Source organism: Caenorhabditis briggsae, assembly GCF_000004555.2.
Source record: "Caenorhabditis briggsae complete genome, chrV, whole genome shotgun sequence".
NCBI classification, from domain to species: domain Eukaryota; kingdom Metazoa; phylum Nematoda; class Chromadorea; order Rhabditida; family Rhabditidae; genus Caenorhabditis; species Caenorhabditis briggsae.
The window spans coordinates 8,748,038-8,764,605 of NC_013488.2; the positions used below are offsets into that span (position 1 = coordinate 8,748,038).

The 16,568-nt window shown below is 41.7% G+C and overlaps 4 protein-coding genes across 4 annotated transcripts; 2 read left to right on the forward strand and 2 right to left on the reverse strand.

Annotated features, from left to right (window-relative positions):
• Positions 1–443: 443 nt before the first annotated feature.
• CBG23419 lies at positions 444–2,547 on the forward strand (the record flags this gene model as incomplete). The annotated part of the gene is made up of 6 exons (XM_045237422.1): positions 444–505; positions 715–1,336; positions 1,381–1,527; positions 1,645–2,136; positions 2,182–2,296; positions 2,345–2,547. The coding sequence occupies 6 exons, from the start codon at positions 444–446 to the stop codon at positions 2,545–2,547; spliced, it is 1,641 nt and encodes a 546-aa protein (XP_045097753.1).
• A 377-nt stretch (positions 2,548–2,924) lies between these two features.
• On the reverse strand, positions 2,925–3,408 carry Cbr-ttr-22 (the record flags this gene model as incomplete). Its single annotated transcript, XM_002636654.1, has 2 exons — positions 2,925–3,190; positions 3,237–3,408. 2 exons carry the CDS (start codon positions 3,406–3,408, stop codon positions 2,925–2,927), a joined length of 438 nt encoding a protein of 145 aa, XP_002636700.1.
• A 591-nt stretch (positions 3,409–3,999) lies between these two features.
• CBG23417 lies at positions 4,000–4,433 on the reverse strand (the record flags this gene model as incomplete). The annotated part of the gene is made up of 2 exons (XM_002636653.1): positions 4,000–4,134; positions 4,185–4,433. 2 exons carry the CDS (start codon positions 4,431–4,433, stop codon positions 4,000–4,002), a joined length of 384 nt encoding a protein of 127 aa, XP_002636699.1.
• Positions 4,434–8,535: 4,102 nt separating this feature from the next.
• Cbr-myo-3 lies at positions 8,536–16,237 on the forward strand (the record flags this gene model as incomplete). The annotated part of the gene is made up of 7 exons (XM_002636652.1): positions 8,536–8,671; positions 10,204–10,415; positions 10,464–10,620; positions 10,668–10,967; positions 11,018–11,546; positions 11,595–15,954; positions 16,022–16,237. 7 exons carry the CDS (start codon positions 8,536–8,538, stop codon positions 16,235–16,237), a joined length of 5,910 nt encoding a protein of 1,969 aa, XP_002636698.1.
• Between the last annotated feature and the right edge of the window lie 331 nt (positions 16,238–16,568).

Below are 16,568 nucleotides of genomic sequence, written 5' to 3' on the forward strand. Positions count from 1 at the left end.
GCATAATGACTTTCGCGAAATCGATATTTCACAGCATTCCCGTTCCTTAGTGTCAATCTATTTCAAGTCCAAAAGTCGAATGAGATTGTTTTTATGTTCTTTTTCTCCTTCTCCTTATTCTCGTTTTGCTTTTTTTTTCTTCTTCCCCCGACGAAAACAACATCAGCTCCCTTCTCATTTTTTTTTCTGTTTCATTGCGTCAATTCTCTGCGTTCTCTTCCTTTCCCTATGCCTTTGAATTGTTGACCGAACTAGTTAACAACTGACTTAGTTCAAAACCCTCTCGAAATGTCAACGTTATCTCCTCAAGTGCCCGATCCCCGCCTTTCTTTGAAATTCAATGTTTCAGACGCAGACAAAACGAATGAAAGATCGAATACGGCGTCAGCAGTAGGTATCCAACTGAATATCCTCATCTTATCTCAAAAATAACTAATCTCATAATGGATTTCATGATTTCACACTTCTGCGATGAGCAGAATCATCAACCACTCTACAAAACTAGGTATGTCACCAATCATGATTACTCGTTAGATCGGATCTCTCATAGTTATTTTCTGTAGTTACAGTGAACGAAAAACTATGTCTTATCAAACCAGTTCTTTTTGTAGGTTCCTAGAAGTTTTTGCTAATAGAAAATAGTCCTTGAAATTACGTCCCTAGCTCTGACATTTGCTAAATGAAAATTCAGCACCTGGGAGACATTTTTTTCAGAAAACAGTCAATATCTGAAACGGGACCAACACTTCTCAGCTCTTCACTGCCAACTGATGATTGCTTCGATTCTGATACTGAGAACCGGCTGCCACCTGAAACGGAGTTGGGAAATATCGAATACAAAGCCAAACTTGTTAATCCAACAAACTCTCGAATACAACATCTTATCACTCAAATGAAATGGCGACTCCGGGAGGGTCAAGGTGAAGCTATCTACGAGATTGGAGTAGAAGATGGAGGAGCAATGTCGGGATTGACCGATGAAGAACTCCGCAGCTCTCTTGGAACCTTAAAAACTATGGCTCAAGCGCTCGGGGCGAGCATGGTGGTCCTGACCGAGAAAGACGTCACTGTTAAGCTATCGAATATCAGAAGAACGGTTGTCGAAGTTCTGATTCGCAAGGTTCCGGAAAGCCAGCAGTTCATAGAAGTTCGACTTGCGGTTGTTGGAGGATGTGACGTAGGAAAATCGACATTGTGTGGAGTGCTAACCCAGGGATGTCTCGACGATGGAAATGGAAAAGCGCGACTTGGAATATTCAGATTTCCTCACGAAGTTCGAACAGGAAAAACTAGTTCAGTCTGTAACGACGTCATCGGATTCGATAACCGTGGAAAGGTAGGCATAGTATACTTGAATGTAGTTAAAATTTTGATTTTCAGCTAGTCAATTATGCCCAGAACAGTCTTGAAGAGATGGTCGAGAAATCATCGAAACTTGTGACCCTAATTGATTTGGCTGGAGATGCAAAATATCAGAAAACAACTATCCACGGACTGACCGGATACACTCCTCATTTCGCTTGCCTTGTGGTAGCTGCTGATCGCGGAATCACGTGGGCAACTCGCGAACATCTCGGACTCATTGCTGCTCTCAACATCCCGATGTTTGTTTTAATCACTAAAATGGATCTTGTCGATCGACAGGGATTGAACAAAATTATTAAAGATGTTTCGGCTCTAGTATCAAAAGCAGGAATGGTTGCTCGTGAAAAAAGAGTAAAAACAAAAAGAGATGCAGTCCAAGGGGCCCAAGAATTGTGTGTTGGCAGCATCGTCCCGATTCTCGCAGTCAGCTCTGTCACTGGAGAAGGATTCAGATATTTGAGAACTCTTCTAAACTGCCTTTCGACCGCTGGAACTGCAGAGTCACGACTCCAACTTGTGGGACTCCCTGTGTATTTCACAATCGAAGAACTATACAACGTTCCACACGTGGGACAAATAGTTGGAGGAATGCTCGCTGAAGGACAGTTGCATGAGGGAGCCGACGTTCTAGTTGGACCGATGAAAGACGGCAGTTTCGAGAAAGTCACAGTCGGTTCAATACGAAGAAGTCGTCAAGCAGTTGGGTGTGTAAATCCAGGCGAAGCAGCATCTGTTTCTTTAAATCTTCCAGATGGTGTGACATTGAGACGAGTGAGTTGTGATAACTGAAGACTTTTATTCATCGTTTATTTTCAGGGAATGGTTCTGTCTAGAATTGACTATCAACCGCCAGTCTGCTTCGAGTTTTCAGCCAATCTTTTGCTCTTATGCCATACAACAAAATACATTTGTGTAGGATTCCAGGCAACAGGTAACTCAGCAGATATTAGAAATTGATTCATATGTCTTGTTGTTTCAGTATTCATTGGATCTGTATGCACTACTGCCACGATCACCTACATCAACGACGCCGACTGCCTTCGCCCTGGAAAGTGGGCTGTTGTCCGTATGTGCTTCGCCTATCAACCAGAAGTCATCCGCGAAGGATCCCCGATCATTCTTCGTCAAGGAAAAACCAAAGGAATGGGAGAAGTTTTGAAAGTGTTCCCAAGTACTCAATAATAACAAAACTCATAATTTTCCTCTTCCACTGCCACCTCCCTGTACATTTTGTGTAGATCTTTTTATTTGCTTCTTTTTTGTAGATTTTGTTCTCTCGGTCTGTCTTTGCCTCCTAGGTCCCCGAGTGTGCACTATGCTCCGGGTAGCTACTCTAGTTGTACATAATTGAAAAACTGTACAATTTGAACATTGTTCACCAAGTGAACCACTCTTTTCTTCCAAAAATACTCTAGATCCTCTGATTTTCTGTTCCTCCAGGTGTTCTCTCCCTCTATCCCATTCTATTCATTTTTGTAGCATTTTTTGCCCCCTATTGCTTTTCTGGTTACAAATTAGAAATGAACAGAGTTTACGGTTTATTCAAAAAAAACAAAAAGTTAATGAATGCAATCAGTGGTTTCTCCACTGAATTGGTTCGCTAAATTTAAGGTTCCGATGTCGTAGTTGGTTGTTGCACTACTTCCATCAGCAACGGCATAATCAGGAATATTGATTTGCACTTTCTTGGAGCATGGTCCATTGTAATTACAGCTGTGGTAGATGTTCACTTTTGGATCCAATGTAGTGATATCTGTGTACGTTCCAGATACAGAGAATGTTCCATCTGAAGACGTTCTCGTAGATCCCAACTTTGAATCATAAACTGTAAAACACATGAAATTCTAAAAAGAAGAAAAAACACAACTCACTGGTTCCATCATCATACATCTTCACAAGAACATTATTAGCCGGTTGTCCTTCACAAACAAATTTTCCAGTTACAGTAACCGACTGAGTGCTGCCAATTATATTGAAAAGAGCATCGGAAACATGAGATGAAACGAGAATGAAAAGAATAGTTACAGTAGTTGCTGATGTCATTTTGAACGGATCGGGTTGGTTAGAACAATTTCGCACTCATTTTTATACTCTCGCTATTCTAGGTTTTGTAAATAGAAGCGAAGATCAGACACAGTGCCAACAAGAGTGTATATTGACGAGTGACAATTAAGACAACTTGTTACATTGCTCGCTTTGAGTCACTGTGAAAACTAAAGAGCAAGAAAACATCCAAATACTGAACGATTTGATTTGTGAGCTACTTATGTGAGTAGTGTGAAAAAGGCCAGCGAAACACGTGTATTCCAAGCGGAGTTGTCAGGAAATGAAATTTTCGAACTCGGAAGTCGGAAGTAAACTTTGAAAAATTACTGTCATTCCGAAGCATATTTTATGATATTGGTGCTAATTTAAAAATGGATTTGATTTTCGAAAAATGCCCTGAAGTCGGAATTCCTGACATCTTTGATTCGAATCATGATTCCAAGAGATCAGTACAAGCATCAAGTTTTCAGATTTCAAATATTATCAAACCCTGTGCCACAGACACATGTTATTTTCCCATGTAATAGATAAATGGATACCAGAAATCGTACATTCATTATTCTCGCAAACGAGCCAAAATCTAAAAATCTATGGGTTATACTCAATTGACAAGTTCTTGCGGCGGACCATTCCGTCTCCCTGGAACCATTCACGACGGAATTGTTTGGCAGCTCCGTCTGGGGTGTTGGTCCACTCGACAGTGATACGGTCGTTGTTGGTGTCCTGAAAAAGAATAAATTATAAAAGATATCAATTGAATGTGCCAAACCAACCTCCTGTCCGAAGGCGAAGGCATCGCATGACACAGCCAAAAGCACAGCCTCCTTTGGGTCGAGAACTCCGCATGGTGGGTCAACTCCGAGTCTCTTCATGTTGGTCGTCTTGATACCGTATCCAATACGACGAGCCGAGGAGTTGATCACCTTGATGTGGTAGGTGTGTTTGTCATCATACGGAGCATTGAAGACAGTCTTGGCGTTTGGTTGGGTCTGGATGTCTCCTGGTGGGACGGATTGAGCCATGTCGATTTGTTGAAGGAGTTGTTGGAACTCAGTGAAGGCTTGGGTCACTGCGCCAACTATTTATACCGGGTTCTTATCAGTGCTCCATATCTTGCTCCTGATCTGGCTGGAAGATAAATCGAGTTCACGTAACCTAGATACGTTGACAACATAGAAATCAACTACTTTTTATGTGGCCAATGTATAAACTTGTATTGTATTGTATTTATTACGTAAAAAATACGTGGAAGAATAAAAAGAAAAAAGAATGAAAAAGAGAATAAATAGACAAAAAAATAGACAAAAAGGGACATGGTGACATAAAATTGATATTTCCTAACCTAGACATGAATAATAGTGGATAATAACAAATCTTTTTCCGAACTTCTGACAGCAGCAGGCTTTTAGATCCGTTTTGTAGAGCTCATCATTTTACTAAGAACCCTATGTGTGAAGAAGTTTTGTTTAAGTTTAGACTTTGGAGTTCTCCATTGGTAGGTGTGGCGGCTGCGCGTTTTTGTCGATCTAATTTTGAAATATGATAAATGATTTATATTAATTTTACCTAGAATGAGTTTGTTGAAGATTTTCAGATCAAGCTTTTCCCGTCCAGATTGTAGTGATTCTAGGCTGAATTCGGTCAATCTGTCTTGAGATGTTTTGTAATCCTTATCAATTCTCGTTAAGTTTCTACCCACTATTCTATTCATCAATTTTATAGTGAAGGAGCTTTGCACTTTCTCTATATTGTCAATGAGCAGTTTTTTAGAAGGGCTGGCTACCACCGTTCCATATTCCAAATACGGTCGCATAAAAGTCTTATATAGTAATGACATTAATCTAACGTTCTTACTATGATAAGTTTTAAAAATAGAGTAACTAGCATATTTCGCCCTATTGATAGCTTTCTGCCAATGGTTAGAGAAATCTAATCTCTCAGTGATCATAAATCCTAAATCCCTAACTGTAGTTTCCCGTTTAATTTTGTCATTATCAAGGAAATACCGTAAAACCTCTAATAGAACGACACCCGGATCGTCCACTTTGAGCCTATATATCTCACTTCTTTTGAAAGATATCAAAAAGTGGTTAACTAGTAAAATGTTTATCAGGATATCAGCAACATTTTACTAGTTAGCCACTTTTTGATATCTTTCACAGTAAATGAGATATATAGGCTCAAAGTGGACGATCCGGGTGTCGTTCTATTAGAGGTTTTACGGTAATTTATATATTTTGGGTTTTTACCAAGACTGATGCAGCAGGTCTATGATAGATTTAATTCTAGTTTAGCATTAAATCTAAACTTTCAGATCAATTTTCCTAATTGTGAGGTCACTAAAACTGATGTTAGGTTTTACAGGCAAAAAACTGGTGCTTAAAAATTGCTAAATAGCAGCTAAAGACTGCAAACTGGCGAATGACTGCTAGTTGGCATTCAAGACAACCGACGGACCGTCGACGGACTGTTGACGGACAACTTTTGGTTCAAAACGTTTTTAGACGCAATTGTAATTGGTTTCAGGAAAGCATGAGGTTTTCTGGGAACTTTTCATATTGTGAGCAGTAAAATTGTTGAACACATTATACCAAGTCTACAGTAAGAACTTCCATCTAGGTATAGGCCTTATGCTGCCATTTTTCGACTTTTGTCATATTTTTTGGCAAACTTTTGCCATATCTTTTGCCATAGGATTTCAAAATTTCGGATTTTTTGACTTTGAAGATTTCGGAATTTATAATATTTTAACTCTCCAGATTTCAAAGTTTCAGATTTTCTGATTTCTAGACTAGACACTCAAAATTTCAGAGCTTTCAGATTTTAGATTCTCAAGATTTCAGAACTTCAGTTTTTCAGAATTTCAGATTTTTAGACTTCCGAGATTTCAGAACGTCAGATTTTCAAGGCTTCAAAATTTCAGAAACTCAGAAATTTATGAGCATCAGCTTCCAAGGTATTGGGTTCGGATGACTATCAAGACGAAAGTTTAGAGATTTTGACTTTCAGGAAAACTTTTGACACTTCAGTGATTTTTGACAAATTAGGAAAAACGAATTATGGAAAACTTGTTGATAACCATCCAAATGTATTTATTAGTATTCTGGTTAAAATCTCCAAATGTTTTATGAGAGATTAAAAGAATTAATATAGTTCTGAAGAATTTTGTATAGTATCCGTAGAATGTTCGTTTCAGTTTTTTTATTCATTCAAGAAGCTCCATTTTTTTTCTGCTCTACCCCACTGCAACATAAGTTTTTTTATGTCCAGATGTTTTTTGTTTCTTCCAACACGACCGATTCCAACTCTGTGCACTTCCGGCGACCTGGTCATTGCTTCATATGTTGCAGGAATTGAAAGACCAATCAACACGTTGTTTTCGAAAAGATAGATAATAAGAAACGGATAGGGTCCGAGAGAATCAGAGCCATGTGATAAACGACAACTGTTGCCATTCTTTACGCCAATCTGAACTTGGTACGTGATGGCAGGATATGGGTCAATCAACACAGAGGTGACGATGAGGGTTGAAGTGGAAAACAAAAAAAGAATGCAACTGCATGAAAAAAGAAGAAAGATTGAAATGCGTTGGTACTTGAAAAATGGGTACAAATTTTTAGAGATTTCTGACGGCATAGGTTTCAGGTCAGGTTCAATTTTTGATAGCAGTACAACATCCCTCCGAAGAATAACTTATAGACAGAAGATTGCTAAATAAAATTTGTTTCAGAATTACTCCATGATCAGAATACCGTAAAACCTGTAATAGAAGGGCCGACCCTTTCTATGTATTGTTCCGAGGCAGCTCTGAAAGACCCGTCAATTAAAGGGAGCCCCTTCTCTCGTTTTCAGCCTTTTTTCCGAAACTTTTATTTTAAAAATCCAGTGAATTCTTGTTCAAAATTCATGAAAATCTATCAGTTTCGCCAAAATTGACCAATTTTCTGATCAAATGGCAATAGTCCAAAATGTTCTGTAAAATTGTGATATTTCCGGAATGTTTTTGACTGAAAACATACGGAAAATTTCATTTCAAAACACACATCTTTAGGATAATTTTTCTATGATCAAATACCTGAACTGTTTTCTTTTCCATACCCTCTTCTTTCGGCAGCTTCAAAATCATGCTGGCCTACCGTACTACAATAACTAATTTTGAAATTTATAATTATATTTCCAATCTGAAAGGAATAAAGCTTTTTTATTGTTCATTTCAATCCTGTACAGATCTATTGAATCCAACAAAATTTAGATGTACCCACCTATGGATACTCGTCTCAAACAACATTATGAATGTGCTCTTCAAAAAGAAATAGAGATCCGTGTTCCCCACCACTCCTATTTTAAGAACGTATTTCATAACCGATTTGTGATCCGCTGAGTCTCCGTTCCCCCGGTGCTAACAATAGCACCTAGTTTTTTCACCTCCTCTTTCTTCTTTTTCGAATCGCTTGGCGATTTGTTAAAAACAAAATTTGTGTCCCTTCGAGATTTCTTTGTCTCTCTTCACTCTCTCATCAAAGTGTAGGTGTTGGTTGTGCTCCCGGGATCCGGACGAAAAGGAGCAAGAGGATGGAGAGAGAGTGCAGAGAGGGCGGGTACTCCCGGGAATCTTCTTCTTCTTTATCTTTTCCAGTGAGATGATGTGTGTTGTACACATTCTGCTGCTCCCCCACAACTCGCCCCGGCTCAATACAATTCAATTGATATTAGGAGGGGAGGGGAGAAGCTACCGGGGCAGTGGGAGGAGAAGAAGAAACATATGAAGAAAAAGAAGGTGAAGGTGATGAAGAAGAAGATTCATGCTTCTGGTTTTTGATGCTATGAAAATGAAGATGGCTCAAAAGATGATTGAGGTCTTCTTCTTCTTCTCTACCCTTTTTTCTTCTGTTTCAATCTTATCGAAACCTGAAACCACATTCTCATTTCCCACCTTTCTTTGACCCGACCCACTTTTTTTTAATCCATTTTCTATTTCTGTAATTTTTCTCTTTTTCGAATTCTTTTATGCTCCATTGCTTGAAGTGAAACATAATCACTCGCTTCTAACTTCAATTATTCTAAGAACTTTTTAATTACAGGGCAGGGAGCCATCAAACCCACGAACACTAGGTCCATCTAGAAATGTCTGGCAATCCGGACGCATTCGAAAATGATCCAGGATTCCCATTCTTGGGAATGTCGAGAGAGGCGAAGGCTGCTTCTGCCGCCCGTCCATTCGACTCCAAGAAGAACTGCTGGATTCCAGATCCAGAAGATGGTGAGTGATGCTTTTTTTGATTGTTTCGGAAATGTTTTTTAGGTTAGAAGGCATAATCTGTTGTTGAAAAAAAGAATCAGTCTGTTCGGTTTCTCGGTAGAACGTGTACCGTACATAGAACCTGTAATAGAAAAGCACCCTAACTTCTAATTTTGAACACATTTATCTCGGTTCCTTCGGAATGTATCAAAAAGTGGTCAACTGCCAAAATTTTTATTATAATATGCGAAGCATTTTGTAAGTTGACCATTTTTTGTTATCTTTTACAGGAAATAAGATAAATCTGCTCAAAGTTGAAAGTTATGGGTGGCATTCTGTTAGAATGCTTACGGTATGCGGGATCAAAATTGTTTTGCAGATCTGCGAACAATTATTGTTGGAAATTTTTAGAAAACTAACTTCAATTGAATTTTGTTTCAAAAATGTTCTTTTTAGTTCTGGTTTTAACAGTTTGGATTACTGTAGGCGTATCTGATTCATGTTTCAAATATAACTCCATTTGTTTTTGTTTATTTGCGAGCTCCAATTGAGCTAATTACCTAGCTTTTCCTAGTTAAGAAGTCCTTTAATTGTCCATTCCCATTAACTATTATTACACCTCCTCTTTCTATTCTCTTTTTTCATCGCCCAGTGTCCACATCCATCTTCCCTCACCTACGCTTTTTGTCTGAATCTCTCTGATCGTCGAGCTCTTTCTCCGATACATCACACTCTTCATCGACCCCCAGTCAGTGGTGGCGGATTTCTGAACATCTGAGGTTGTCTCTATCTTCTTTTTTTTCTGCTATCCCTCGGTCATCTGATGAAGCATACACAAATACAAACGGCACTTTGTAATCTTTCGCGGGCACGAAGAGCGGCAGACAGATACGCTATGCTGCGGGAGCTTCTCCCGATGATGATGAGGATGTTGGGTGTTGGCAGAAGAAAAGATCATGATGAGATTTCTCAGAATTCAAGATTGAGATGTTTGACGACCCACATTTCGTTGATGGACAACAAAATGTGTGTGTGCATGTTGATAGAGACGAAATGCTGAAATTTATGACCTAGGAGTTATGAGCTATAACTTCAAAGTAATGGTAATATAAACTGAACAGACTGGAACTGAAAATTTATTTATCGCAACTAAAAATTATATAAAAAAATAAACTTACATGGGATCCTCAAGTATCCTTATACCGTAAAACATGTATCAGAAGAGCCCACACACTGTCAAGTTTAAGCTAATTTTTCTCGGCTCTTGTAAAAGATATCAATAAGAGATCAACTGACAAAGCATTCCTGACATTATGATCAACATTTTATCAGTTGATAACTTTTTGATATATTTGACAGTAATCGAAGAAAACCTGGCTCAATGTTGAAAGTGAGGAGGCCCTTCTATTGCAGGTTTGACGGTAGATCAGAGAAAACCACCGGGATACCTACTGGGGGATGAGGAAGATACTGTAAATCAAAAAGGTTTCCGTCCACATAAAAAAGACCCAAATGAAAAAAAAAATGAATAAAAACAACTTCCAAAAGTTTAGGATTCGTCGCCGCCGAGATCCAATCCACCACTGGCGACCAAGTGACCGTGGTTACTGTCAAGGGAAACCAAATCACTGTAAAAAAAGACCAATGCCAAGAGATGAACCCTCCAAAGTTCGACAAAACCGAGGATATGGCTAATTTGACATTCTTGAACGAAGCCTCAGTTTTGGGAAATCTCAAGGACCGTTACAAGGATTTGATGATTTATGTAAGGGATTGAATTGATAAGAACAGAAAAGAATGACTATAATTTCAGACCTACTCTGGTCTTTTCTGTGTCGTAATCAATCCATACAAAAGGCTCCCAATCTACAGTGAATCTGTGATCAAGCATTTCATGGGAAAGAGACGTAATGAGATGCCACCACATTTGTTCGCTGTCTCTGATGAGGCTTACCGTAACATGGTTCAAGGTTCGTTGATACATTTTAAAAATTCATTCAAAAAGCTAAATTTTCAGACAAGGAGAACCAATCTATGCTCATTACCGGAGAATCCGGAGCCGGAAAGACTGAGAACACCAAGAAGGTTATTTCCTACTTCGCCATCGTCGGAGCCACCCAAGCTGCTGCCGGAGGAAAGAAGGAAGAGGGAAAGAAGGGAGGAACCCTCGAGGAGCAAATTGTTCAGACCAATCCAGTGTTGGAGGCTTTCGGTAACGCCAAAACCGTAAGAAACAACAACTCGTCTCGTTTCGGAAAGTTCATCAGAACTCACTTCTCCGGATCCGGAAAGTTGGCTGGAGGAGATATTGAGCATTGTAAGTTTTGAAATCAATTTTTATTAAGTTTCTTTTTTGATCATGTTCAGATCTTCTCGAAAAATCTCGTGTCGTTCGTCAAGCTCCAGGAGAGCGTTGTTACCACATCTTCTACCAAATCATGTCTGGTAACGACGCAAGCCTCCGCGGAAAGCTGAAGCTCAACAATGACATCACCTACTATCACTTCTGCTCCCAAGCCGAGCTTACCATTGAAGGAATGGATGATAAGGAAGAGATGAGACTCACCCAAGAAGCCTTCGATATCATGGGCTTCGAAGATCAAGAGACCATGGATCTTTACCGTTCCACTGCTGGTATCATGCATATGGGAGAAATGAAGTTCAAGCAGCGTCCACGCGAAGAACAAGCCGAGCCAGATGGTGAGGAGGATGCTCTCAACGCCGCTGCCATGCTTGGAATCAACGCTGAGGAGTTCCTCAAGGCTTTGACCAAGCCACGTGTCCGTGTCGGAACCGAATGGGTCAACAAGGGACAGAACTTGGAACAAGTCAGCTGGGCTGTCTCTGGACTTGCCAAGGCTATCTACGCTCGTATGTTCAAGTGGATCATCAACAGGTTTGTAGGCAATATAATATTTAAAAAATAGTCAAAACAATTTTACAGATGTAACAAAACTCTTGATGCCAAGGAAATTGAGCGCAAGCACTTCATCGGAGTGCTCGATATCGCTGGATTCGAGATCTTCGACTTGAACTCCTTTGAACAGCTCTGGATCAACTTTGTCAACGAGCGTCTCCAACAATTCTTCAACCACCACATGTTCGTTCTTGAGCAGGAAGAATACAAGCGTGAAGGAATCGCCTGGACCTTCATCGATTTCGGACTCGATCTTCAAGCCTGTATCGAGCTCATCGAAAAGCCACTCGGTATCATCTCAATTCTTGATGAGGAGTGCATTGTTCCAAAGGCCACTGATATGACCTACGCCCAGAAGCTTCTTGATCAACATCTTGGAAAGCATCCAAACTTCCAGAAGCCAAAACCACCAAAGGGAAAGCAAGGAGATGCTCATTTCGCCATCGTCCACTACGCTGGAACTGTCCGTTACAACGCCAACAACTTCCTTGAGAAGAACAAGGATCCACTCAACGACACTGCTGTCGCTCTTCTCAAGCACTCTGTTGATAACAACTTGATGTTGGACATCTGGCAAGACTACCAGACCCAGGAAGAGGCTGCTGAAGCCGCCAAGGCTGGACAATCTGGAGGAGGAAAGCGTGGAAAGTCTTCTTCTTTCGCTACTGTCTCTATGATCTACAGAGAGTCTCTCAACAACTTGATGAATATGCTCTATCAAACCCATCCACATTTCATCCGTTGTATTATTCCAAACGAGAAGAAAGCATCTGGAGTCATTGACTCTGCCCTCGTTCTCAACCAGCTCACTTGTAACGGAGTGTTGGAAGGAATCAGAATTTGCCGTAAAGGATTCCCGAACAGAATGCTCTACCCAGATTTCAAGCACCGTTATGCTATCCTTGCTGCTGATGCTGCTAAGGATTCTGATCCAAAGAAGGCTTCCGTCGGAATCCTTGACAAGATTGCCAATGATGGAAACTTGACTGACGAAGAATTCAAGATCGGAGAGACCAAGATCTTCTTCAAGGCCGGAGTTCTTGCCAAGCTTGAAGACTTGCGTGATGAGATTCTCTCCAGAATCGTTACCATGTTCCAATCTCGTATTCGTTCTTACCTCGCTAAGGCTGAAGTCCGTCGTCGTTACGAACAACAGACTGGATTGCTTATTGTTCAACGCAATGTTCGTGCTTGGTGCACTCTCAGAACCTGGGAATGGTTCAAGTTGTTCGGAAAGGTCAAGCCAATGCTCAAAGCCGGAAAAGAACAAGAAGCCATGGGAGAGCTTGCCGAAAAGATCCAGAAGCTCGAGGAGGCCGTTCAACGCGGAGAGATTGCTCGTTCTCAATTGGAGACTCAAGTTGCCGATTTGGTTGAGGAGAAGAATGCTTTGTTCTTAAGCCTTGAAACTGAGAAGGCCAACTTGGCTGACGCCGAGGAGAGAAATGAGAAGCTCAACCAGCTGAAGGCTACTCTTGAGAGCAAGTTGACCGATATCACTGGACAACTTGAGGATATGCAAGAGCGTCATGAGGATCTCACTCGTCAGAAGAAGAAGACTGAGCAAGAACTTTCTGACACCAAGAAGCACGTTCAAGATTTGGAGCTCACTTTGAGAAAGGCTGAACAAGAGAAGCAGAGCCGGGACCACCAAATCCGTTCTCTTCAAGATGAAATGGCCAACCAAGACGAATCTGTTGCTAAGCTCAATAAGGAGAAGAAGCATCAGGAAGAGTCCAACCGCAAACTCAACGAAGATCTTCAATCCGAGGAAGACAAGGTCAACCATCTCGAGAAGATCCGCAACAAGCTTGAGCAACAAATGGATGAGCTTGAGGAAACTATTGACCGCGAGAAGAGATCTCGTTCGGATATCGAGAAATCCAAGAGAAAGGTTGAGGGAGATTTGAAGGTCGCTCAAGAGAACATCGATGAGATCACCAAGCAGAAGCAAGATGTTGAGAACACCTTGAAGAGAAAGGAAGATGATCTTCATCATGCTAGCACCAAGCTTGCTGAGGAACAAGCTCTTGCTGCTAAACTTCAACGCCAAATCAAGGAACTCCAAGCCAGAATCGCCGAACTTGAGGAGGAACTCGAATCCGAGAGAAACTCTCGCCAAAAGGCCGACAGAACTCGCAACGAACTTCAACGCGAGTTGGAGGAAATCAGCGAGAGATTGGAGCAACAGGGAGGATTCTCTGCTGCTCAACTCGAGGCTAACAAGAAGCGCGAGGCTGAAATTGCCAAGCTTCGTCGTGAGAAGGAGGAAGACGCCTTGAATCACGAAACTGCTGTTTCATCTCTTCGCAAGCGTCAAGTTGATGCAGTTGCTGAGCTCACTGAGCAACTCGAAACTCTCCAGAAGCTCAAGGCTAAGGGAGATGCCGAGAGAGCCAAGCTTCAACGTGATCTTGAAGAAGCCCAGCATGCCACTGATAGCGAAGTTCGTGCTCGTCAAGAAGTTGAAAAAAGCTACAAGACTATTGAAGTTCAATTCTCGGAACTTCAAACCAAGGCTGATGAGCAATCCAGACAACTCCAAGACTTTGCTGCTCTCAAGAACCGTCTCAACAACGAGAATGGAGATTTGAACCGTACTCTTGAGGAGATGGATAACCAAGTCAACTCACTTCACCGTCTCAAGTCCACCCTCCAATCTCAACTCGATGAAACTCGTCGTAACTTCGAAGAGGAGAGTCGTGAACGTCAAGCTCTTGCTGCCACTGCCAAGAATTTGGAACACGAGAACGAAATTCTTCGTGAGCATCTGGATGAAGAAGCCGAGTCCAAGGCTGATCTGACCCGTCAAATCAGCAAGCTCAATGCTGAAATCCAACAATGGAAGGCTCGTTTCGACTCCGAGGGACTTAACAAACTCGAGGAGATCGAGGCCGCCAAGAAGGCTCTCCAACTCAAGGTTCAAGAATTGAGTGATACCAACGAGGGTCTCTTTGCCAAGATCGCTTCTCAAGAGAAGGTCCGTCATAAGTTGATGCAAGATTTGGATGACGCTCAATCCGATGTTGAGAAGGCTGCCGCTCAAGTTGCCTACTATGAGAAGCATCGTCGTCAGTTCGAGAAGATCGTTGAGGAGTGGAAGAAGAAGACCGATGACCTCGCCTCCGAACTTGATGCTGCTCAGCGTGATAACCGTCAACTCTCCACTGATCTCTTCAAGGCAAAGACTGCCAACGATGAGCTCGCTGAGTACCTTGACAGCACTCGTCGTGAGAACAAGTCTCTTGCTCAGGAAGTCAAGGATCTTACCGATCAGCTTGGAGAAGGAGGAAGATCTGTCGCTGAACTTCAGAAGATTGTTAGAAGATTGGAAGTCGAGAAGGAGGAGCTCCAGAAGGCTCTCGACGAGGCTGAAGCTGCTCTTGAAGCTGAAGAAGCCAAGGTTCTCAGAGCTCAAATCGAAGTCTCCCAGATCCGCAGTGAAATCGAGAAGCGTATCCAAGAGAAGGAGGAAGAGTTCGAGAACACTCGCAGAAACCACCAAAGAGCTTTGGAGAGCATGCAAGCTACCCTCGAAGCAGAGACCAAGCAAAAAGAGGAAGCCCTCAGAATCAAAAAGAAGCTCGAAAGCGACATCAACGATCTCGAAATCGCTTTGGATCATGCCAACCGCGCTAATGCTGATGCCCAGAAGACCATCAAGAAGTACATGGAAACTGTTCGCGAACTTCAAGTCCAAATCGAAGAGGAACAACGCCAGAAGGACGAGCTCCGCGAGCAATTCTTGGCTTCCGAGAAGAGAAACGGAATCTTGCAAGCCGAGAAAGACGAGTTGGCTCAACAAGCAGAAGCCGCTGAGAGAGCTCGTCGTAACGCTGAAGCTGATTGCATTGAGCTCCGTGAGCAGAACAACGACCTGTCCAACCAAGTGTCATCCCTCACCGGATGGCGTCGCAAGCTCGAAGGAGAGCTTCTCGCTGTCCACGCTGAACTCGAAGAGCTTGTCACTGAACTCAAGAACGCACAAGAACAAGGACAGAAGGCATCTGCTGACGCCGCCCGTCTCGCTGAAGAGCTCCGCCAAGAACAAGAACACTCGATGCACATAGAAAGAATCCGCAAGGGACTTGAACTTCAAATCAAGGAAATGCAGATCAGACTTGATGACGCTGAGAACGCGGCATTGAAGGGAGGAAAGAAGATCATCGCCCAATTGGAAGCCAGAATCCGTGCCATTGAACAAGAATTGGATGGAGAGCAAAGACGTCATCAAGATACCGAGAAGAACTGGCGTAAGGCTGAGAGACGTGTCAAGGAGGTTGAATTCCAAGTTATCGAGGAGAAGAAGAACGAAGAGAGACTGACTGAATTGGTTGATAAGCTCCAGACTAAACTCAAGATTTTCAAGAGACAGGTTGAAGAGGCTGTAAGTTTCTTTCACTACTTTTCAGTTCCTTATTCCTTTTTAAAATTCAAACCAAACTTTTTTACAGGAGGAGGTTGCTGCCAGCAACTTGAACAAGTACAAGGTGCTCCAAGCCCAATTCGAACAAGCCGACGAGAGAGCTGAAATCGCTGAGAATGCCCTCTCAAAGATGCGAAACAAGATCCGTGCGTCTGCTTCCGTCATTCCACCAGATGGTTTCCCACTTGCTCAATCCCCCTCCAGTGCTCTCGTCAGAAGTGCATCCAATGCCCGATTCCTTTGACTGAATGCCTAAATTTCATATCCCTTTGAAACATATAACAATTATTATTCTCTGTACAAAAATATGATCAATTTGTTTGCATTCACATCATTATTTTTGACCCAAAATGCTTCTCCAAACACTTTTACATTTCCTGATTTCATCACAATCTGTTTCCTATAATAAACTGTGTGATCTGAAATTTATTTACAGTTCTGATTCATGAATCTGAAATGAATAGGTACACCAAAACAGTAGGTTACCGTATTTCCTCGAATCGAAGCCCACACAAACCGTCAACTTCGAGCTCAATCATCTCGACTTCTGTCAAAAAAGTGTTAATTGATAAATT